The sequence below is a fragment of the Microtus pennsylvanicus genome, chromosome 4 (genome assembly GCF_037038515.1).
Source record: "Microtus pennsylvanicus isolate mMicPen1 chromosome 4, mMicPen1.hap1, whole genome shotgun sequence".
Lineage (NCBI taxonomy): Eukaryota > Metazoa > Chordata > Mammalia > Rodentia > Cricetidae > Microtus > Microtus pennsylvanicus.
In genome coordinates, this window is record NC_134582.1 from 15,941,564 (window position 1) to 15,965,121 (window position 23,558).

The 23,558-nt window shown below is 39.0% G+C and overlaps 1 protein-coding gene across 7 annotated transcripts; it reads left to right on the forward strand.

Annotated features, from left to right (window-relative positions):
• Positions 1 to 2: 2 nt before the first annotated feature.
• On the forward strand, positions 3 to 20,982 carry C4H18orf54 (chromosome 4 C18orf54 homolog). Of its 7 annotated transcripts, XM_075968350.1 has the most exons (10): positions 31 to 217; positions 379 to 665; positions 2,504 to 2,823; positions 3,931 to 4,160; positions 4,402 to 4,403; positions 4,972 to 5,139; positions 8,142 to 8,244; positions 14,619 to 14,750; positions 16,668 to 16,738; positions 17,971 to 20,982. In XM_075968350.1, exons 3-10 carry the CDS (start codon positions 2,541 to 2,543, stop codon positions 18,041 to 18,043), a joined length of 1,062 nt encoding a protein of 353 aa, XP_075824465.1. In that variant the 5' UTR covers positions 31 to 217; positions 379 to 665; positions 2,504 to 2,540; the 3' UTR covers positions 18,044 to 20,982. The 7 variants fall into 7 exon arrangements, with proteins under 7 accessions (XP_075824459.1, XP_075824465.1, XP_075824462.1 ...); XM_075968344.1 differs by having other exon boundaries at positions 3 to 217; positions 3,931 to 4,719; positions 4,989 to 5,139; XM_075968347.1 differs by lacking the exon at positions 4,402 to 4,403 and having other exon boundaries at positions 3,931 to 4,236; positions 4,989 to 5,139.
• The last annotated feature ends 2,576 nt before the right edge of the window (positions 20,983 to 23,558 follow it).

The following is a 23,558-nucleotide window of genomic DNA, read 5'->3' on the forward strand; positions in this document are numbered from 1 at the left end:
CCAGTGCGACGCATGCGCCCGGCGGGCGGGTCGGCGCCATGTTGGGTCGGTTTGAATGCGAGCGCGGGCGTCGAGCCGGCCTGTGGCCGCCGAGGGGGATAGCGGTCCCGAGGAGGGCGGTGTCCTGCTCAGGGATGCTTTGTCGCGGCGGCGTCCGGTTTGCAGAAGGCCTGGGCTTTCGACCGAGGGTCTGGAAGTCGCTTTAAAGAGCATCCTGGTGAGCTGACGCATCCTTCCTCGGAGGGACGGAGGGAAGCGGAGGAGCCGCCCCAGGAAGGGGCGTCCCGGGGTGCGGGGTCCGCGGGTTCGGGGCGGGGGCCCGAGGTTTCGGCGGCTGCAGGGCGAATGTGCTCACGGATGTGTCACCGCCATCCACAGGGTCGCTGCTGCCTCCCCGCCAACCCCGATGGGCCGTGGCCCGATCCATGGACGCTCCCTCTGCAGACTGAGCCGGCCTCGGCGTCCCGGCTTCAGAAGCCTCGGCCGCACCGGTCTTCCGGGCGTTGTTCTTAACTCCCAGAGCGATCGTCTCCCTTGCACCCTTTGGCACAGTCGTCTGTGTTTTGAATCAAGGGAGTTGACATTTCTTGCCCTGAGTTGGTCTCGTTCGACACGATGGGTTTCGTTTTGGAGATTTCAAACCGAAGCGCTCGCGAAGGGGAATGGTAAGATGGGGTTTACTTAAAATATGCATGCTTCGAAACAGTCCCGTGGTTAAAATGGGAGGGACAGTATCATAAACAGTATGTTGATAATTGTTGGAAGCTCAGGGATTTCTTAAACTATTCTACTTTTTTCACAGACTTGAAAACTTTCCATAAGAATTGCGGGTTTCCTTTTGTGTCATGTAAATGAAGTTAACCCTTGGCCACTCAGGGAGAAATAAATCCAACAGCTTTTCCCTGTGAAGAGTTTGCTTGTTTTTTAAGGTTTTGTGTAGAATTGGCAGCCTGATTTGTATTCTGAAAAGACAAACGGTACCTAAGCGGATTTAGTCGAGCTAATTTAAAGATTCGTAAGAAGATAAAGAAAGCATAAAATCGACCTTGCCTAGTACTGCTTTAAAGAAAAACCTACAGCAGGCTGCTGAGCAACCAAGAAGATTGTTGCTAACCCATAATACCTCCTCCCGCAACCCCTGAGTGCTAGGAATACAGGCAGGAGCTACTGCAGCCCTCTGGTTTTTATTTAATTAGAAAAGTTGCAGATCTCTGTGAGTTCGAGGCCAACCTGGTCTACAAGAGCGAGTTCCAGGACAAGCTCCAAAGCTACAGAGAAACCCTGTCTCAAAAAAACAAACAAACAAACAAACAAAAATAAATAAAGAAAAAAGAAAAAAAAGTTGTTATATTTTAAAGTCAAATTTGTCATTGATAGTATTACACTAAACAAAATATTTCCAAAAATATCGCCAGAATTAAATTATTGACCTTACAGCATCATAGCACGTGTCCTGTGTGTAAATTCTTAGTATAGAGAACACTTCAGCTCTCAGTGACTATTGTACTCTGAGTTAATACCTGTCTGGTCTGTTCTTGTTTAAAGAGTTCTCTCAGTTTTACTGGAAAAACAAAGCTGAATACATTAAGTGAATTTCAAAATCAGTTAAACTTGCTTAAGAAAGGGGAATTGAATCTACTTAAGAATTGAAAATACAGGAGCTGGAGAAACGCACTGGTTAAGAGCACTGGCTACTCTTCCCCACGACCTAGGTTCAATTCCTGGCACCCACATGCTGACTCATAGATATCTGTGACTGTAGTTCCAGAGGATCTGCAGCCCTTTCTGGCTTTCCTGAGCAACAGGCAAACATGTGCACAGACATACACGTAGGCAGAAAACCTGTACACAAAATAAGATTTAAAAGTATTCAAAGTACTAGGAATATAAAGGTCAAAAGGCGATTCTTATTTTTAAAAAGGCTTATAGCTAGCTCATTCTGAATTAAGATTTGTCAATTAAATTTGTTAATTTAAGTATTTTGTTCTCTATAGCTACTTTTTGGGGGAGAGAGTTGGCTAAAGTTTTATATTGTTGCTTGTCTTTCCTGTTCCTTGTTTCTAATGCTTTATCCGATGGCTTGAAAATTGACTACCTTCTGCCTGTAATGGAGGCAGTAGGCTTATAAGTCTTAACAAAATACTGTCTCTTGGCTAATGATAGGAATTGTGATGTCATAGAACGTATCACCAAATGAAAAAAGGATTGTGCATTAGCAGCTTTTAGGACTTTTAAAAAGTGAGTATCTTTTCCTTGGTATTCTGAGTTTATGCTGAAATAGTTTTTGTATATATATTTCCAAGCCCATAGTAGGTATTCAGTTTTTTTCTAAATCATTCATGAAATGGCTAATAGTAAAGGTAATGGGAAACATTCAGAGCTTAAATAAGAACATTTATTGTTGACAACTAATTTTATTAATGAAAAAAATTAATGTTTACTTATTTAATAGTTTTTATGGCTTATAATCTTGGCACTGTAGGAGTTTGTTTTTGTATTGCAGTATTTAATGGAAACAAAGAACTTCTTTTGAGAGAACCATGGCAAAATCAACCCCAAAACACAGACGTTGTTCTCAGGAGTCTTCAGTTTCCTCTCTCCTGGCCAGCTGCAGCCTGAGTGGCGGTAGTTCCTCCAACTCTGGTGGCTCTTTTCAGTATAAGGACAAATTGTACAGTTCGGCTTCTGAGGCCTTACAGGCCTACATTGATGATTTTGATCTACGCAGAGAATATCCTGGAGCGAACCCTGGTGGAGTAAAGACTGGTGGAGCGTCTCGTAACATGCTGCGGTTTTCCAGCTATGTGCATAAACCGACCAACGGTATGCTGTATTCTTAGGCTTTCTTGCATTCGTTTATATCCGGTGATTAGCATATTTGAGTAATGTGTCTTATAAAGTTGGATTTCTTTTTGTTATTTTGGAATAAAAATAACTTTTATTTTGCCTAAGTCTCTATACTTTCTGAAACACATTGTATACTTGTCATGATTCCAGGAGTTTTTCCCTAAGATCTTTTGACCTTGGAGAGGACAATAGTAAATATAATTACCAATAGTAAGTGGCTGATCCTAAACTCTTAAGCCACTTTTCTGTGGCATGATGGAAAGAATATTGCTATTGTCTTAACAAGCTAATGCCTAAGTAATCCCAATCATTCTGAGTTTATATTTGCTCAGTTTTAGCTGGTCAGATAGGAATATTATTTTTTATTGTCTATATTCTGTGGATCAATAGTCACAGTATACTCAATAAAGTTTTCATGAAGACAAGTTGGGAAAATGAGATGTTGATAAGCACTATACTGAACACTTCCAGAAAAGCACAGAGTGGGAAGGATGTGGGTGATGTATTCCAGAAGAGACCTAGAACGGCATTCTCTGTGTGGCCATGCCATTGCAATGTGACTATGTGGTAGCCAGTTTTCGGTAATCAGCCTTAGTGATTGTGTTAATTAAAAGGAATGTCCTCATTGAGAAAGTTGAAGAAACAGTAAGTTAGAGAACACACACAAATTCAGCTGATTGGTGATACACATAGGAATTAAATACTGAAGAGGTCTGAAAAAGCACATTTTATAATTACCAGGTTATATATTTATGTTTAATATTTCTATTCAAAACTAGTAATAAAGGGAAAACACCAAAAAGATTCCTAATTTTTTAATTCTCATTTCCTGTTAAGTGTTGCATATGATAAAGAAAATAAGTAGGGCTAGAGAGATGGCTTAGCCGTTAAGAGCATTGCCTGCTCTTCCAGAGGTCCTGAGTTCAATACCCAACAACCACCTGGTGGCTCACAGCCATTTGTAATGAGATCTTATGCCCTCTCTGGCTTGCAGGCAGACACACAGACAGAATATTGTATACATAACAAATAAATAAATATTTTAAAAAGAGAAAATAAGTAGAATTATCCTTTATTTTTCAGCTTTTGAAAACCTTGATCACAAACAGCACTTAAACTCCTTGGCCTATAGAAGGGAGACAATTGCTGATATGGACACCATCAGCCTAACAACTGATGATTTGTTAAGACTGCCAGCGGACGGCTCTTTTTCCTTCACTTGTGTTGCCCCTGGTCATCGACCAAGCAAGAGAAACAAGAAATACATTGGTAGACTGGATTCGTCGGATGTTAAAAAGAAGCCAAGTTTTTATGTAGCCTCTACTCCCAAGAGCAAGGATAATGTACTTACTCCTGATATATATACAGATGTAAATGGAAAGAAATGTGGTAGGCCCAGAACCCCCAAACCTATGACTAGAAATAATAAATGTGTTTTGGAGTCACCTGTTTCCTTTCCTAAGGAATCGTCTTTCAAGGACAGTTCAAAGTACGGTCCTGAAAAGAACTATCCAAGATGGCTCACGAGCCAGAAATCTGATCTTAATGTCTCAGGGGTAACTAGTATTCCTGATTTTAAGTATCCAATTTGGCTCCACAGTCAAGACTTGCTACCTGATGGAAATAGTCAGAGGGTTTCTAAGTTACTTAATGAAGATGCATATTCCCCCAGGCATAGTCACCAGACACAAAGAACTCCTCCGCCTACAGATAAAGTAGATGGCTTTGAATATTCTTTTCAACCTCCAAACTTTACAAATTCCTTCAGTGAGAATAAAGGATTAGTTAATGAATATAAATATGATCCCGAAAATAGCCAGTGTCAGTGTGAGAATCCACTTCTCCCAGGACAATCCCCAAAGCCGTTCTGTGGTAATATTTTGTTTTTAGTCTTTTATTTTAAAACAAATGACATGTTAAAATTTAATGTATTCTGTAGAAGCTTTATGTTGTAATAGCATATTTTTATGATGTGAATGATTAGCACTTTAGAGCTATAGATGGCCTCTGTTTTCTTTGTTTAAAGTATCCCACTTTGTCCTAATTTGCTGTCGTAGTACACATTCCAAATATTCTACTTCCTGTTCAGTATTTTTTGAGACTTCAATTTTTTTTTTCTTAAAGAGTGTTTTTAAAATTAGGTGACAAAATCGAATTGCTTATCCTGAAGGCTAAGAAGACTCTCAGGCAGCCTCCTGACGACTTACCAAAGCCTGTGGCGAAGGATGACAGCCCTTGCTCCTTAGATAAACTTGAAGCAGAACGATCATGGGAAAATGTCCCTGTTACTTTGTAAGTAAGTGACGTTGTTAGTGTACCAAATGGAAAAGTGCTATGGCAACATCAGATTTGCTTTCCATATAACTTACTAATTAACGGTGGAATGATCTAACTTTTGTATTGCTTAAGTTGTAGTTGTCATTTGTTAGCATAAGATGGTGTAATGTTTTGTATACTTACGTAAAATACATGCTATATATGTTCATTTCATTTTGGTGTCGATTGTATATATATAAAACATGTAACTAATATATATATATAACATATATATGTGTTCATAACTGTGTGCCTACATATAATGGAACTTGACAAAATTTATTTTGCATTTGGAGTAGCGTTATTGAATTCTTATCACTTTTACGTCTTCCTGACACCTGTTACTCATTTCTTGTTTACATTTTGATTTTCTCTTTTAAGTCATTGCTTTTCTGAGATGACAGTACATTTTTAGAGATGGTCTGTTGTAGTTCATAGGGTTCTTTTCATTTGTAGTCTCTGCTTTCCTATGATACTCTTTTTTGGAATAACTCGAAAAGTGCCTGCACACCTAAGATGAGCATGGTGTTGATCAGCGCTTCCTTCTGTAAGGACGTTTATTCCTTAGTGTATTTACTCCATCTGAACTCAAAGAAACACAGTTTTGCTAAGCTGTATCTGTTCTGATTTTTAGGCTCTAATAGTTGATTGTCTTGCAGAATCCCTGGATCCTTTTTCCTTTTTGGAGACAGTGTCATGCTCTGTAGCCTAAACTGGCCTTCAAGTCTCAGACCTCCCCTGTCAGCCCGCCAAGTGGGTTCTCCTCTATTGTTTCCCATCACTTTGGGATGCCAATGCTGACTCTCATCCTTCTCATCTCTTACTTTTCTTCTTTGATACCAGTGTAAGCTCTTTAAATTTTGAAGATGGAGAAATGATAGTTATGTAGGGTTGTGGAGAGATTCAGTTGATTTGAAAATGGAAGTACTGAGGCTAGTTTCTGACCAAGGGTGTTGCTCATAAAACTACTTTCTCCTTCTAGTTTTATTTCTCAAGTAATTTCAGCAATATCTTTTAAAAAGGGAATTGATGACTAGCTTATGTAATGTTAACTTCATTTTTTTTATTTCCTAGTCAGTCTTTGTATTAGTAAAGAATAGATATAATAAATACTAGAGCTAATAGCAGAATTTTCGAATGCATTTACTATATATGTTTTGCATTTAGATTCTAAAACTTGTATTTTGTACAAGTAATATCAATGATTTGACCCAATAACTTGCACCTAGCATGTCATATTTGGAGAGTTAGCCTACAAGTATACTTATAGAAAAAGAAAAGATATATTGCTGGGAAGAATAAATAGATCTCAGTTGAAGACTGGTAAAGTATTCCAGGATGAAAGAGAATGGAATGGGAAGCAATACAGTTAGTGTTCTAAGAGCAGAAAATAGATGGCGGAGAGATGATCAGTTGGTAAAGTGCTTGCGCAGGACCTCTGTGTGGCTCTTCAGCACCTGTGTAAGAAGCTGGGTGTGCTGGTGTGCACTTGGAATCCCAGGGCCTGGGGCAGACAAGACGATCTCTGGCTGAACTGGAAAACCGTGGTTAAAAATAAGATAGTAATAGCAGAAGGCATAGAGATTGATCTTGGCTCAGATATGTCCACACATGCACACCATACACACCCATGTACACACACCCACAGCCTCCCCAACACAAAATAAAAGGTAGAGTATAGTCAAAATCAGCTAACTATACTTTAAACAATTTGTTGTAAAAATTTTAAATATAGAAATAGGATGTGTAGTGGGCCACTCTGTGGTCTGTATCTTCAAAGGATATATAACACTATACTGTTGAGTGGCGAGCGAAGACCACTTAGACTGAGAAAAAGCGTATAGCAAAGTGTAAGTGAGGTATGTCAACAAAAAGTGCTTCTTACTAAGAAAATGATTAGCATGCAATGTTCAAATTTTATAAGAAGATTACTGGATATTGTATTTTTAAGTTAGAAATTTAACTTTATAATGATATATAAAAAGTGGGATAATTTCAGAATTTAAAATTGGGAACATTCTTACTTTTGCCATGAGTACTCCTTTACTACTCAGAACATGAAGAAGTGGCTACTAAATATCTGAGGCACATGGAGAATTAGTTCTTTTACAGTACCTCTGTGGAATAAGGACAATAAATCCAGGTACTCAGGATTAAACAGGCAAATTACCGAAAGTCATAGGAGGTGGGACTGGGATTGGAATTTTCAGTTTGGGATTTAGATTTTAAAATTAAGCTTTTTCTCAGTTTTCCCTGTGTGGTTAGCAGTTCTGGAGGGTGGGTTTGTCTTGTCTGGAAGTAGGAGGACATAAAACTGCCACTGACGTAGAGACTGCACATCTTTGAGTTTTCTGGTTATCATTAGATAAATAACTTTTTGTATGGATGGATGGCATGGGGATTGAACCCAGACTCTCCCTCAATATTTACTTGGCAAAAGGTACTTGTCAAACAGACGAGTTTCTGAAGCTGTTTGTAGCCTGGAGAGTCCATGGGAAGCTGTTCCGTAGCCGGGAGAGTCAGTTGAGGAATAGTGGTTTACTGTATATGTGTATTGTCTGTAATGCTGGAAAGCGAAGCAAGGGGATACAGGAGGGCTGAGTTCTGGTACTGGTTTAAGGACAAGATGGAGGAATTATTGCATAACTATAATATGAATCATATCCATGACATTTATTTTTTTGGTCACAACAGTTTGAACAAATTGTTAAGTGTGTGTGTTCATGTATGCGATTATAGTGTTGTAGAAGCTGGAAGAGGGTGTTAAATCTCCTGGAGCTGGAGTGCCAAGTGGTTGTGAGCCACAAGATGTGGGTGCTGGGAAAATGGGGTCCTCTGCAGCCATAGCAAGTGCTGTTAGGTGCTGGGCTGTTTCTGCAACCTCTCTTGTTTTTAAGTGAAAAATTTAAATGATAGAAGGCCTGCTTTTTAAACCTGGGGAACTTAGCTACTGCTTGTATCCTTTAAATCCTATTTAGCAAGTCTCCTGTCCCTGTGAAAGCTGATGACAGTCCTCAGCAAAGTTCCAGGACACAGTGCATTAGTGAGATTCTTGAGGACGACTTAAGAGATGGGAAGCAGGTGAGTAAAGTTAATGCTTATCGTGGAAGAAAGTCTTTGGTTAATTTGTGCATACTCATTTCTGTGCATCCTCCTCATTTCTGTGCATCCTCATTTCTGTTTTTTAGTATTTTAAAACAATAACAAAAAGTTCCCAAATTCATTTCTCCCCAACATACCCACAAACCATGACCACTTTCATGATTTTTAATATTCTAAAGTACAAGAAACTAGAGTCAAATTTTACATGCAGTTTGAATTGTCATTACATTGTCTCCCCTTTCCACCCCAAAACATAAAGGAGACCGTTCTAGAGGAAATGATCTTTCTTTGTAAACCAGTTCTCCGATAGTATGCCTACCATAATAATTTAAATTATTGCGTTATTTTCAAAGTCACTTTATATGATTTACAAATACAAATTTACACGTATGCATTTAAGAAATGATACAGAATTTGACTTACAAGTATAAGTTTGACCAACATGCTCAAGGATTATCAGTATGAGTCAGTGTAGCTCCAACAAACGAAATAATGATTAAGAAGTGGCTACATGGCCAGGAGATTTATGAAGTAGAAAATGCAGTGAGATTCTAGAGAAGGAGTAGAGCGCTCACGCGGAGATCATAGCAATCTGCAGTATGGTAGTGAGTTGTTAGAGTGAGCCAGCAATTGCTAGATTTGAGATGTGTCTTGAAGGAATTCAGATAGTTTACACCAACTGCTAGGGTGATGGCATTACTTAGTAAAGGATGGCTGGTGGAAACAAGTGTTCGGGGAATGGGTAAGGTTAGGGCAGGTCTAGACGGTGTCCTTCTAGCCACACTCTGGTCTCTTCGATTGGTATCTGTTTTTCCACAACTGTGACCTTTTTTTCTCCTTCTAATTCTGGGTCTCATGAGTTTCCTTAGCCTTCCTGGAGGAAATGCTTCAGTTTCCAGGAAGTTCCCCATCCCTTAGCAGTAGCTCTAAGTAGTGAGGAGACACCACTATAGCACCAACAATAGTAACCCATCAACGATAGAGAACTACAGGTTAAGTTGACTAACGCCCATTATTATGTCACTGATAACCAGCCTACATAGGGTGTGCTATTACCTAGAGTAGGTGTGGAGGCAGCAAATGAGGGAGGGGAAAGGGGAGAAGCAAGGCGAAATAAAGGACAGGAAAAGTAAGTAGAGGAGTAGGGAAGAGTGTTTTGGAAGGAGAGAGAAAGGACCAAGAAATTAATGAAAACAAATTTCCAGTAATGAAGAATTTCATAACTAAAATTAGACAAATGTAATGGTAGAATAACAACAATAAAAATATTAAACGCTTTTCTTAAAAAAAAAGATAAAGTCAAAATAGTACTAAATACATAAAGGGGAAACAAGGCAAAAAACTGTCTCTGAAAAAATACATAAATAAGATTAGTATATTAAAGAGAGTAAAAAATAGAAACAAAGTAAAAGTAATAGCTAATGAATCTGCAAAGAGAAAGGGAAACAGCGAAAAAGGAAAGGAAAGGAGAAAAGGGAAAATAAGGTTGCGCTTGGAATGGCTTTCTGGTGGTCAGATGTTGGAGACTCTCAGCTCTGTATGTGGATAGAGGCAGATGAACTTCTGGGCTCTTAGCAACTTTCCTGTGATCGGTGCTGGTGCCGAGCTATGTGGTTCAAGGGTGGGTTGTCTACTAGAGATATCTTGTAACTTCCTTGTGTTGGACCTCTGCTGCCTGTACTTAGATCTGCCGTCTATGTGTTAGATTTGCCCACCTTTCAGCTACTCCCAGTTCTTCTTCAAAGTGAAGCTTGCAGGAACCTAGCAAATATTTTTGGAGTACAGACAGAAGGCAGCTTCTACACTGAGTTTGTGTAGGCTGATGCCTTAAACTCTTAAACATAACCATTCTGTTAGTGGTATAAGACTGGATATTAGTTTGCTGGAGCTTCAGAGTTCATGGACTCTACAGTGAATTTCATTGCTTCAGACCTCAGATTCTGAACTATCAGACTCCATTGTTTTTCTCAGTTGATAAAACTACAAAGGGTGAGTCTCCTTCTCCCTGTACCATTTATTACCTGAGCTGAACCAACTGATGTCTGCATTTATCTATCTGTCTGTCTATCATCTATCTATCTATCTATCTGTCTGTCTGTCTGTCTGTCTGTCTGTCTGTCTGTCTGTCTGTCTATCTATCTATCTATCTATCTACATACCTACCTTAGCTGTCTGTCTATCATCTATATATCTGTCTGTCTGTCTGTCTGTCTATTTACCTACCTACCTACCTACCTACCTACCTACCTACCTACCTACTTACCTATCTGTGTGGTTTATCAGCATCAGGGCCTCTTATTGTCAATAAAATTCTCCCTACATCTATTTCAGCACCAAATTGAATTTAGATTCCCAGTTCTCAGGCTTTAGGGTATCTTAATTTAAACAAATAGGTACTGTGGTAGTTTGAATGCTAATGTCCCCTATATTTTTATATCTTTGGATACTTGGTCCTCAGTTGGTGGAACTGTTTGGGAAGGAATAGAAGGTGTGGACTTGTTGAGGAAGTATGGCATTTCCACTCTTGGGACTTGGGTTTTGAGGTTTCGAGAGGCTTCTGCCATTTCCAGTGTGTTTCCTCTCTTCTTCCGACTTGTAAATCAAGATGTGAGTTCTCAGGTTCTAACTCTCTGAAACTGTAAACCCAGACAATTGTTTTCTTTCATAAATTGCCTTGGTCATGGTGTTCTATCACAGTGGAAAAATAAGTGAGACTAATGCCCTGCCGAGATGCCAGTGTAGCAGTGTAGCAGGGCTCTCCGTTGCTAGTGTCCTGCTGGAGAAGTCACAACAGAAGGTAACAAAAGCTTCAGCCATTTCTGAAGTGTGAGAGAGCTGTGATCTTATCTTGTGGGTGAGACTGCTTGTCCATGCTCACTAGACTGCCTCACTCACCTGCTGATAAGGCTTCTGTTTCCACTCTTTACCAGAGAGCTCTTAGGTTTGGCTTACTTCTTTCCTCTGAGTTGGCTTCTCCTTCTGTTTCTTTGCACTGCTTGGCTGTCCTGTCTTATTTTCACAATTTCTGTAGACCAGTCTTTGTTCTTTTTGGGACAGAGTCTGGTTTTTTTTTTGTTTGTTTGTTTGTTTTGTTTTCTTATTCTGGTACTGTTCTGTAACCAGCTCACTGGGAGACTGTTTTCAGTCTGTTACTTAGAAGATGTTTACATAGTTTTATGAATGTATGAAACATTACTGAATCAGAGGAACAACAATGGTGTCCTCAGAGACATTCACTATTAGACTTCAGTGGTAAGTCTCAGATTATTGAATGATAAGTACTGATTTTCAGCCTAACTGAATCCTTATACTGCTTTGTAGTAAAGCATAATTGAATTAAAATTGGCTATGATAATTAACTTTTAAGTATATAGTTCAATGACGCTTTAGATACTTGATATTATTACAGCCTTCACCAACAACTTTGTCCAGAACCTTTTCGTCTTCCCAAACTGAATCTCATTACCATTTAAGCACTAACTTCTTATTCTTCTCCCCCACCTCCTGATAGAAGGAATATATCTTGTTTTCTCTGTGAAGTAGCCACTTTAGGAAGCTCCTGAGAAATGTCATGAGCCAGCAACACTCAGAAGGTAAAAGTAGGGTTGTGAGTGTAAGGTATAAATTCCCAAATAGATGAGTAAATTAAATATCCTTCCAGGCTGTCTTCAAAGAATCAACCACCCTGTATAGTTAAGTACTGAATACATGGAAAGTTAGTACGTTTGATTATTAGGTTGTAAAGAGGTAAAAAGTCAGCATCTCTACATGAAAACCTACACACATGCATGCACACACATGTACACTCACATATGTAATTGAAAATTTGTTTTAAATCTCATGTCTATGTAAGAGGAAAGGTAGTGTTTCTGAATTTATCTTGTTTTATTTTACATGATTTCCAGTTTTACTCATTTTCTAGCAAATGTAATTTTCTGTTTCGTTATGCCTGCATAGATTTCCGTTGTGTTTATGTACCACAGTTTCTCTATACATCAGCTGTTGCTGGACATCAAGCTTGGCTCCATTTCCTGGCCATTATGAGTAGTGCAGAAGGTTTCTCGGGCATGTTGATGTAGTTCTTTGGGTACCTAACCAAGAGTAGTAGCCAGCTTATATGGTAGTTCTTTTCTTAGTTTTTGAGGACCAATTATTCCATTTACTGCAAAAATTGTACATTTTCACAAGCCAGTGAGTAAGGCTTTCTCTTTCCCTTATCCTGACCAGTGAAAACATACTTGAAAGTGTGTGGAGGAAGAGTTATTTGAAATCTAGGCCTCACTCAGTTGATAACTAATTATTTTTAGGCATTTGAAAAGAACATTTTGCCTTGCCTGGATCCTGAAAACATTTTTGTTTAAAAGCTATGATTTTAAGAAGTTAAATAAATGTGTGATACTAATTTGAAAGTATCAAGGATAAGAAGGAGTATGCAAACCTGCTTACTGCTATTTCTAAGTGATTTCCCCTGGAGACCAGGTGTGGAGAGGGGTCAGTTAGTAGTTAGTAGTGTTGGTTTTCCCGTGGAGACCAGGTGTGGAGAGGGGTGAGTTAGTAGTTAGTAGTGTTGGTTTTCCCGTGGAGACCAGGTGTGGAGAGGGGTCAGTTAGTAGTTAGTAGTGTTGGTTTTCCCGTGGAGACCAGGTGTGGAGAGGGGTCAGTTAGTAGTTAGTAGTGTTGGTTTCCCCTGGAGACCAGGTGTGGAGAGGGGTGAGTTAGTAGTTAGTAGTGTTGGTTTTCCCGTGGAGACCAGGTGTGGAGAGGGGTCAGTTAGTAGTTAGTAGTGTTGGTTTTCCCGTGGAGACCAGGTGTGGAGAGGGGTCAGTTAGTAGTTAGTAGTGTTGGTTTTCCCGTGGAGACCAGGTGTGGAGAGGGGTGAGTTAGTAGTTAGTAGTGTTGGTTTTCCCCTGGAGACCAGGTGTGGAGAGGGGTGAGTTAGTAGTTAGTAGTGTTGGTTTTCCCGTGGAGACCAGGTGTGGAGAGGGGTCAGTTAGTAGTTAGTAGTGTTGGTTTTCCCGTGGAGACCAGGTGTGGAGAGGGGTGAGTTAGTAGTTAGTAGTGTTGGTTTTCCCGTGGAGACCAGGTGTGGAGAGGGGTCAGTTAGTAGTTAGTAGTGTTGGTTTTCCCGTGGAGACCAGGTGTGGAGAGGGGTGAGTTAGTAGTTAGTAGTGTTGGTTTTCCCGTGGAGACCAGGTGTGGAGAGGGGTCAGTTAGTAACACTGATTTGTAAAAACATTTTCTTTGATCAGTCTTTTCCAGTGGAGTGACTCTGGGTATGTCAACGACATTCCAATCTCTCTCTCTCTCTCTCTCTCTCTCTCTCTCTCTCTCTCTCTCTTTCTCTCTCACACACACGCACACAGACTTTTTTCTTCTCTGTCCCCGTTTTCACCCTCTAAGTTTTCCCACGTGCCTCCAACATGCCCCTCTCTCAGCTTCGTGTCTTGTTTTCTTTTGCTGTTACTGTTTTTTTTTTTTTAAAATAACACTAAATTAGTTAGTGTTGCCCATATGTGATACGGTGTGGCATCATCCACAGAAGCAAAGAAACCTGCCAATGGCCACATCCTCAAAAAAGAAAGATTCTTCCTCTCCCAGCAGCTCTCAATCGCTACTCATGCCTCAGAAAAGGATGGGACTTGGAGATAATTTGTCATCAACCTGGGATGTTGGCTGGTTTGTCTTCTGTAGCTCTTGTCCATGTAACCAGAGCTCTTGTGAGTTCCAGAGGACACCACAGCAGTCCTCCCTGCCCTTCAGCTCTTTCTTTTTCCTCTTCTGTGGCGTTTCCTTAGCCATGTGCCACTAATATAGATGACTGAATTATGGCTGAGAATTCACTCTTGTGTTCTCCTCACTTGAAGTGTTTTTGCATCTCTTTATTGACTGCTGTCTACTACAACAAGAAGCTGCCCTGACCAAGACTGAGAGCAGCTCACATCTATGGTTATAAATATAAATGTTTAGAAAGCAGTTGAAATAGCTTGATCATTATAACATTAGTAAAGTTCTGCCTTCGACCTGTGAACTCATCTAGCTATGGAGTGCTGATGAGACATCGTAGTATTCCTTCTGTGAAGCAGCAGTTTTCCAGTCCAGTCAGACAGCACTACCCTGCAGCAGTCACGTGCTGTTACACCAACAGGCACATATCTTCTGGAAGATTGGCATTGCTACACGCAGTGTCCAGTGCTAGGCAAGACCACAGGTGTAACAGATTTGATTTTTTAAAACTCCAGTTTTAGTACATTGTCTGTATTTTTGCTTTAATTCTTTGCTGGGTAATATTATACAATGTACCTTTTTCCTTCTATACTTGAATAGTTTAATTTTATCATCTTCTTTAAATTTAGAGCTCTACCCTATCTGGAGGCAAACATCATGGTCCTGTTGAAGCCTTGAAACAAATGTTATTTAGCCTTCAAGCAGTACAAGAAAGTTTTAATCAGAATAAAAATATGGAGCCAAAAGAAGAGATTGAACAAGTAAGCATGAACTTATGAATTGAGATGCATGTTTTTATCTAAAATAGTATTAGTTAATTTCTTCTATCAAGTGTCAGGATACATGACATAAACATGATTTATTTTGACTTGTAGATTCAGAGCTTTCAGTTTGTAATCTTTGACTTCACTGATTCTGGACCCATGATGAGACAGAACATCAAGGCAGCAGTAGCGGTGGTGTCAGGGAGTAGGCTGGGGAATGGCTGTGCATCTCATGATCCTACTAAGGGATAAAGTGAGGAAGGGACTGGAGACTAAGTGTAACCTTTGAAGGCAGGCCCCCGTGAGCAACTTCCTTCAGTTAAGTCCAGGCTCTTAGTTTCTACAACCTCCCCAAATAGTGCTACCAGTTGAGGGTCAACACTTGAGCTGTAGGAGCATTTCGTATTCACATTTAAAGCAGATTTCACTGGGTTGTTTTAGGTCTACCTCTAGTTCCATGTAACATAGTCCATTCTGGAGAACTCTGTTGAATTATGCAGTTTTTAGAAACTGTTTTACCCACAACTAATATTATTAGACTTCTAAAGTGGTCTTCTCTTTTTTTTTGCTTCTGAGCTATTTTTTCTGCTTATTTTATTACAAATCTAGCATCTTATTTAGAGATACTGCTGCTACAGTTATTGCATGAAAGGCATCGATGCCATCTCTAAAATCATGCAGAATTAATCTGACTTCTTCCAAACACAAAAACTTCTTTCAGGGCTGTGAAGCCTAAAAAACGTTTTCAGTGTTAGACTTCTTCACCTTCGTACTTCAGAAAAGCAGATTTATTTTTGTTGCTATGTGTTCATTCACACTTCCGAGTACAACACTTTTTTAATTTGTGTATTTCCTAGAAACTTTGAAAAATTTGTTTCTGCTTCATACTATTCTGTAGGGGATGAATTTTCAAAATACAGGACCATAGACATTATATTCTCCCATATCTACCGGCCCTGAATTCTGACTGCCACTTACTAGCAAGTGGGACATGAATATAAACCAATTAACTGCTTTACTTTCCGTTTTATGTTCTTTTTTGTGACAAACAAAATTTTGATATTTCTGATGCCATATATATTAAGTAGGTATGGATTATAGAAGAGCTGAATCAAGCCGATTGGTGCATATCACCTTCTATAGGTACTTTTTTATGGTAAGAGCATTTAAAATCTCTATGAAAATTTCAAGCCCATTAATCATTATTGACTGTGGCCACCATAATTATGTAGTAGCTATCTTGCCCTCACCCCTCCAGAGTGTAATTTATATACTTACCAGCATCCCATTTGTTAGTGCTCAGCTGGCCTCTAATTTACTCTGTGATCCAGTGGCTGGAAAAATTGCTCAGTGACTGAGAAGGTTTGCTCTTCCAGAAGGCCCACATCTGGTTCCTGGCACCCATGTTGGATGACTCACAACTGTCTGTACCATTAACCCCAGTCCTTTTAGATCCATATGTGAGTGAGATTACGCACTGCTTGATTCTCCTGTGCCTGGCTTGTTCTCCTGGTCAGTCTTGTTGCATGAAACAATAAAGTTCAGCGGAGCTTTATTACCGTCACTGAGCATGACGAGTGAGTCCGCTCAGTATCCCAGTTTGTTTGTTTAAATTACAGTATTCATTTTTTCCTCCTGACACCCTAATTACAGCGTTAAAGTACAGGGTAACCCGTCCTTCACTTACTCTCTTAAACATCATTGACACATAACCTTTTATGTGAAGATGCAATTTCAAACAAAAGTAAGGTTCTTTAATGGACATATGTTTAGAAGCATATTTTAGAAGAATTGGACAATAAGTAGTTGTAGCTTTAGCATGAAGGAAAAATGAAAGTATTAATTGCTTTCCAAAAATAGTTTGGTATAACTAATTATTCCAAATATTTTCAATATCTTGTTTTTTAATAATAGGTATCAGAGGATGATTTCTCTAAACTACAATTGAAGGAAAATATGCTTCCGATTACTAGATCTCTTCAAAAGTAAGTATTCTTTACTAAGATGGACACAAATCCATTTTAGTCACTTATGTGACAAGAATCAGGGTGGAATTCAGTTGTATGGTGGGCATGTCTAAACTTCTTGTAGCAATACATTTTTTAAAATTTATTTTAAAATTTGATTTGTGTGTGTGTGTAGGCCAGAGGTCAACACTGAGTGTCTTCTTCCTTATTCATAGAATTCACGTTATTTTATTATTTTTTTTGGAACACTGCTTTCTCTTTAATCTGTGTGTCGCTTTCTATTTAAATAATCCTAAGGACTAAAAAGACACTCATTTAAAATATAACGCACATGCGTTATTCTTTTTTCTTTTTCTTTCTTTCTTTCTTTTTTTTTTCTTTTGAGACAGGGTTTCTCTGAAGCTTTTGGTTCCTGTCCTGGAACTAGCTCTTGTAGACCAGGCTGGCCTCGAACTCACAGAGATCCACCTGCCTCTGCCTCCCGAGAGCTGGGATTAAAGGTGTGCACCTGGCTTCAGATTCTCTTTTCATCCTAAATTAAAAGCAGCAATTTGAGATGTGCAGTACTGTTGTGGATACACTGTAATGATAATTTGTTATGAAATGAGTTATCTAATCATACTTGTTTTGTGAAGGGGAAGAGATAAAGATTGATGTCCATTCTTCTACATGCAGCTTTTGAGTTTGACTAGTACTGTTTGCTGAGGATGCAGTCTTTTAATGTGTATTTTTAAAAAAATCTAGGTTGTTAGTGTGGGCATTATTCAGCTGTACTGGAGAAGTTGCTGGTATTCCTTCTTAGCAAAAAATGATTGGTATTTTTAAAATTAAAGCTATTGTTATGATAAATATTAAATGAATTATATGCCTTGTCTCCCAGATGATGCCTCCATGATATAGCATGGCAAAAGAAAAAACATTATTGTGGAGTTGTTGGAAAAATTATATGAAAAATGTTTTATTAAATAGGATACATGTGATACTGTTTTTATTAGGTCCTAGCAGATTTGCTAAAATTTGAATATCAGATATTTCAAGAAAATGTTTATAGAACATTAAATTATTTTAGTTCTCACTTGTTCAGATGTCAGAGTTTATGAGAAACAGTTATTAAAGTTTTGTTTTTCTGTAACTTCATTTCTTACAGTAGTTCTGAAGTCAATAAATATATAATCACTTTCTTGCTTTCTACATTGGCTAGTCAGTTCTCACTATTGGTTTATAATATATTTTTTGTTTTTCTAATAAAGGGCCTTACAACACTTGTCACGCCTGAGAGACCTGGTCGATGACACCAGTGGGAAACAGTCACCAAAAATGTGAAGCGGGAAATAAAGCTTTAACCACAGTAAACAGTTATCGTCCAACTCAATATGTACTTTTACTTACATTAGCAAAGTAAATATAAGCCATATGTTTTTCTATGGCTACATCAAGTGTATTTCTAAAAATCTAAACTTGGAAATATTTATAGGCCTAATTTCATACAGAACTAGAAAAAACACTAAGGTATGTCCTGAAGTGATAACTTGGGTCTTTTGACCAGAAAATATTTAATACTCAAAAGTGGACAATTTCCTTTCCTGCCATTCATCTGGACCCAGCTCTTATTGACAGTCTCATCATTTGTCATTTAGCCCTTTGTTTGATGTTAAGGAGCTCTTTAACTTCTACCCTAATATTATATTTGTGTGTATACTAAATATATTTAGCAGTTTAAGGAATACCTTAAATTGTTGTATCATATGGGGTTTTTTTCACTTTTAAACTTTCATAAATTTAATATTTAAGATGTTATATTTGTAAGTGACATTGATTTCTAATAGTTGGTGACTCCATGCTAATGGAATGTTTTTTGATTGTGATACCACAGAAGCTTCCTTTTTAAGTAATTCTTCTGATTCTTTGTAGATAATCTTGATAATACTTAACAGTTCACACATCATTTTAGGGTATATTTGAGAATTTAATATTTGTTATGTGATTATTGTCTAGCTTTTAGTTTTGGATTAATTCCAATCTATTAAAAGCTGTAATTTTATGACAAATGTAAAACTAAACAAGAAATGAGTGTGGAAAATCCAGAAATGATTGTAATGGAAAGCTCTTTTCTAGAGTTGTCCAAATTTGTCTCTAGATGGAACTGAACAGAGCTGTGTTTTTCAGTTTCTACTAGTGAGTATTAATGTTTATAAGTAGGAAACATCTGCATCAATGAGGCATAACTAATGCATTTAAAGTGATAAAATTAAAGAATGCGTATGTATATTGTCAAGTACTACAAGTTAACATTTACCAAACGACTGTCTCTTTAATAAATAAATTTATTGTTATATAGAATTTTTAAGCGCATATGGCTAAAGCTAGTAAGGCACCATTTAACATCAGATGCTATAGAGTAGACCCTGTCTTTTGTGTTCCCTAGCCAAGGAAGTTTCCCACCTATTTATCTGATTGACTAGTTTGAGAAGCTTTTACCAGAAGAGCTGTTAGCACTAAGAAGATCACTTTGCTGCAGACATTATATTTTGTTACAAATTCTACTGCTTAGAAAATGGCTGATGTAACCAACTATACAATTACTTTGTAGATTAAGTTATGCCTGGCTCTTTTTTTTATTTCTTGTTACTAATATATTTTATTTATTTATTTATCTATTAAAGATTTCTGTCTCCTCCCCGTCACTGCCTCCCATTTCCCTCCCCCTCCGCCAATCAACTCCCTCTCTCATCAGCCTGAAGAGCAGTCAGGGATCCCTGCCCTGTGGGGAGTCCAAGGACCTCCCACCTCCTTCCAGGTCTAGTAAGGTGGACATTGAGCCTATAATTCGTGATCCTAGAGAAGCTAAATAAGAAGGTGAACCCAACGAAAAACAATATAGGCATCCTTCTGGATATTAACCTTCATCAGGCGATGAAAGGAGACAGAGACAGAGACCCACATTGGAGCACCGGACTGAAACCCCAAGGTCCAAATCAGGAGCAGAAGGAGAGAGAGCACGAGCAAGGAACTCAGGACCACGAGGGGTGCACCCACACACTGAGACAATGGGGATGTGCTATCCGGAACTCACCAAGGCCAGCTGGACTGGGTCTGTATGCCTGGCTTTTAAAATGAAGATTGTAAGAGGGTTATGTCAGGAAGGCCTGGGAGAGTCATTTCACTGTAGACAATTTCTAAAGAGAGATCCGAGGTGTAAGTTACGATTATGTTCTAACTGATCTCCGATGGCCCCTGCACACATACGGTGCTCACCCATGCTGTCAGACCCAATGAAAATACCCATCTTCCTCATGACAGTTATTTTTCCTGTGCTTTCAGTATAATTTAATTTTATTTCTATCCCACCCTTCACAGTATATTACAAAACCTATTTGGTGGAACAAGTGCTGCCAAGCACAGGGTTGACACTTGGGGTTTTAAATTCTCAGTTTGGACAATCACATGTTATGGAGCCACCATTACCCTAAGTATCATGGGATTTCCCCCTTCAAAGTCTTCTGTACATCCTGTTATCACCTCCACCCTTGCAAAGCCATCTTAAAGTGAGGTAGATCATTCCCACTTCAGCCTTATTTCCTTTTAATATTCCTACTGATCTTTAAATAGAATCAGAAGTTTTCTAACTATTATAGCTAGACATAGCCATTCTGCTTACTTGAGCTCTAAACACTTGGGGGATTTAAAGGTTTTTGATATTTTGCATTTTACTAGATAAGCAACCCATTTTTCAAATGTAGAACTAAGGGAAAGTCTATTTTTCATATCTGGCTGTCTTAGTTGCTCTGTCTAGCTGTGATAGGGTGTCCAAGGCTGGGTAATTCCTCAAGTCCTTTTCTAGTTCTGGAGGGTGAAAGGTCATCAAAATGCCACCATCCCTAGCTGTCTTTTTGTTGAGGGCTGCTTTGCTGCCAAGATGGTGCCTGGCCACATTCTCCAGAGAAGAGGAATGCTGTGTCTGCATGTAGCAAATGATAGAGCGCAAAAGGAACCAAGTTACTTATGTCAAGCAAGCCCTGTGATAAGGATGTTTGTCTATCCATTCATGAAGTCAAGTCCTTGGGACTTAAATACATTTTGTAAGGCCCTGTCTGCTAATATTGTTGAGTTGGAAGTTTGTAGTTCATGGACATGGGGGGACTCAAACAGAACAAAACACTGCTTTGAGCCTGGCTTGGTGACAACTATCAGTTTGGGTCTATATAATATAAAAATAAATTTGTATATGGATATTTTAATAAATTCTAAAGTTTTAAATGAAAGATGTGCAGGAACTCTCACTTGGTAAGCTAGAGCTGAAGAGAGACAAACTCAGAAAAAGACAAGGCACAAGCCAATTAAGACCGTACTGAAGTGCCTGGAGTCCACTAGGTGGCAGATGGAGGTTACTGTCTTGGCGACATTAGATCTCTTCTGTCACTAGGCAATAGCCAGTCTCCAGGGTGCAGAACAGTTGTTGATGTGTCTTCGTTTGCTTTTCTGTGATTGTAATAAATAGTCTGATGAAGGAAGGTTTGTTTCAGCTCAGAGTTTGAGATGGCATTCCATCACCGACAGTCAAGGCAGTAGGAAGTTGTAGCAGCTGGTCACATTGCGTCCCAGGATCAGAAGTTGAGAGCCATGAATGTATGCCGCCGCTGCTGAGCTGTCTTATTTCATTCAGTCTAGCATCCTCTGCTTAAAGTGGCGATGAGTCTTTGTGAATAAATTAAGATAATCCCCCCCCAGGCATGCTCAGAGATCCATTTCTCGGATTCTCCATCCTGTTGAGTTGACCATACCGACCACCATGTGAGTGAGTGGGCATTCAGAGAACCATGGAGAGTGAGCTGGAGCTGGCTAGAGTTGGAGTGAAACTTGTAGCCTGGCATTGGAAGTCATTAAGACAGCCTGTTCTGGGAGAGAGACTGGAACAGAGTGCTATCCCATGTCTTAATACAACACTTCCTCTACTGATAGTGTAGTTGCCAGAAATCATTAGGAAAAGCCCCTTCAGGATAAAGGCTCAGAAGGCCTTTAAAATGTTCACTAGGATACTTATTGCTCAGGTTCTAGTGGGGCATTGCTGGGAGGAAACAAAATGTCTTAGCTTTCCACTCCTTCCTCCCTTGGTTTGCAACATAATACCCAAGAATAAGTACCAAGAATAAAATTGTCATGCTAACTTAGAAGAATTAAAGAACCGTGAGAAGTTTGCACTAGTGTTTTTTAACACTCAAGAATCCAATAACTTTATAAAAGAAAGTAATTTATGACAATCTGGACCAGTGCAAGAATTGGAGTTTTTGGTGTTTCCATGTTCTTGTTTTCTTATTCAAGTAATTGAAAATATGGTTCACGCAGTTTTGCAAATGGAGCAAGATAATTTGATTTGGAGGTAAGTGATAGTGCAGATTAAAGGAGGATGTGCCCAAGGATTGGTAACAAGCCACGTGAGTGAATACTCGAGAGCCCTAGTTACCATTTACGGCTGCTTTTATGGAGTCGAGGAAGAGATGCTTAATAAGGGACATAGTTTGGGTGGTTCTCTGTTTCGATTAGGTTATGTAGTTATTTCTGCACTATGTATGTCCCTTCTTATAATGCATCTGATTTTCATCATATGCATGCCCAGTTATGCTTAGGCATATGGTGGTAAACAGAGGATTCTTTCTTAAAAGGTTACTGATGGAAACCGTTTTTCTTTTTACTGCTCATGTGCTGGCAAACAGCTGAAGTTGAATTGACCCTTCTGATCTACACATACCTGGATACCTGAGGAGTACACTTGAATGCTCTAAATCGGATTATTTCCAGAAGTGGCAAAACTACCCTTGTTCAAAGATGGCCGTGTGTGTAGCCTGATAAAGATCAGAGGTTGAGAGGGTTCCAAAGTTGCTAAGTGCATTGCAAGGGAAGGAACTAGGCTTCCAAGTGTATACAAGAGTAGGGTTGTGCATAACCCAAAATCAAATGGGATTCCCAAGTACAAAATTATCTCTCCTGCTTGTGTATCTCAGAGTTACTTGAGTGTTTTCCTTAAAACATCAGGTCCAAAGACAGAGCCTCCCTTCTATTTAGGTGGCCATTTAACTTTTCTGTAAATATTTCTAGAAATAGAAAATTATCTGTAATTGGAATTCTTTGTTTCGTTTTCTTCAGTTAAGCGATGATTTGCTTTTCTATGCCATCTATAGATCATTTCCAATTTTACCTTTCAAGATGAATCTCATATATATATATTTCAGTCTTTCTAATACAAGTAATGTTCAGGTTAATCATTTAGTATCTAAATTTTTTCATGGAGTGAAGTTTTGTTATTACTTTTTTTTTCAGAAAGCTGCCTGTCTTTTCAGTGTTGTGGGTTTTGTTTGAAATGCGACACCAGAAAGCTAAGATGAGGTGAAATGACTCTGCATTTGATTCTTGAATAGTTTGTTACTCTGCCAGATGGGGGATTTCTGGGGAGCGAGGGAAGGAGAGGGTGAAAGGGGGCAATAAATAAGAAGGCATGTGAGATCCCAGCTAACTTGGCCACATAGCTAGACCCTGTCTTTAAAAGGGAAAGATGATGTAAGATCAAACAGCTAAGTCACCTGGGAAAACAGTCATCCAGAATGAGAGGCATGAGTTTATCCAGGAAACAAAACTTGGGTTTTCCATAAAGGAATTGGGTACACATCATAAAAAGACCTGGACAACATCCAATACAAATACAGTGGTTTTTAAAAAGGGTATGGTCTGAGTTTTATGGGAAGGAGCCTTGACTTCACAATCAGGCAGATTTCTGTTGTGGCTATGTTATTTACAAGCCCTTAGTTGTAGACGAGTGAACTTGATCTTTCTTTTGGTGATGTGG

What these genes read in the sequence shown, in the direction of transcription:
- C4H18orf54 (XM_075968344.1), top strand. Translation starts at nt 2,541, where the DNA reads ATGGCAAAATCAACCCCAAAACACAGACGTTGTTCTCAGGAGTCTTCA. An exon ending in TGTGCATAAACCGACCAACG is followed by an intron (nt 2,824 to 3,930) that starts GTATGCTGTATT and finishes TTTATTTTTCAG; the next exon opens with CTTTTGAAAACCTTGATCAC. An exon ending in CAAAAGAAGAGATTGAACAA is followed by an intron (nt 14,751 to 16,667) that starts GTAAGCATGAAC and finishes TTTTAATAATAG; the next exon opens with GTATCAGAGGATGATTTCTC.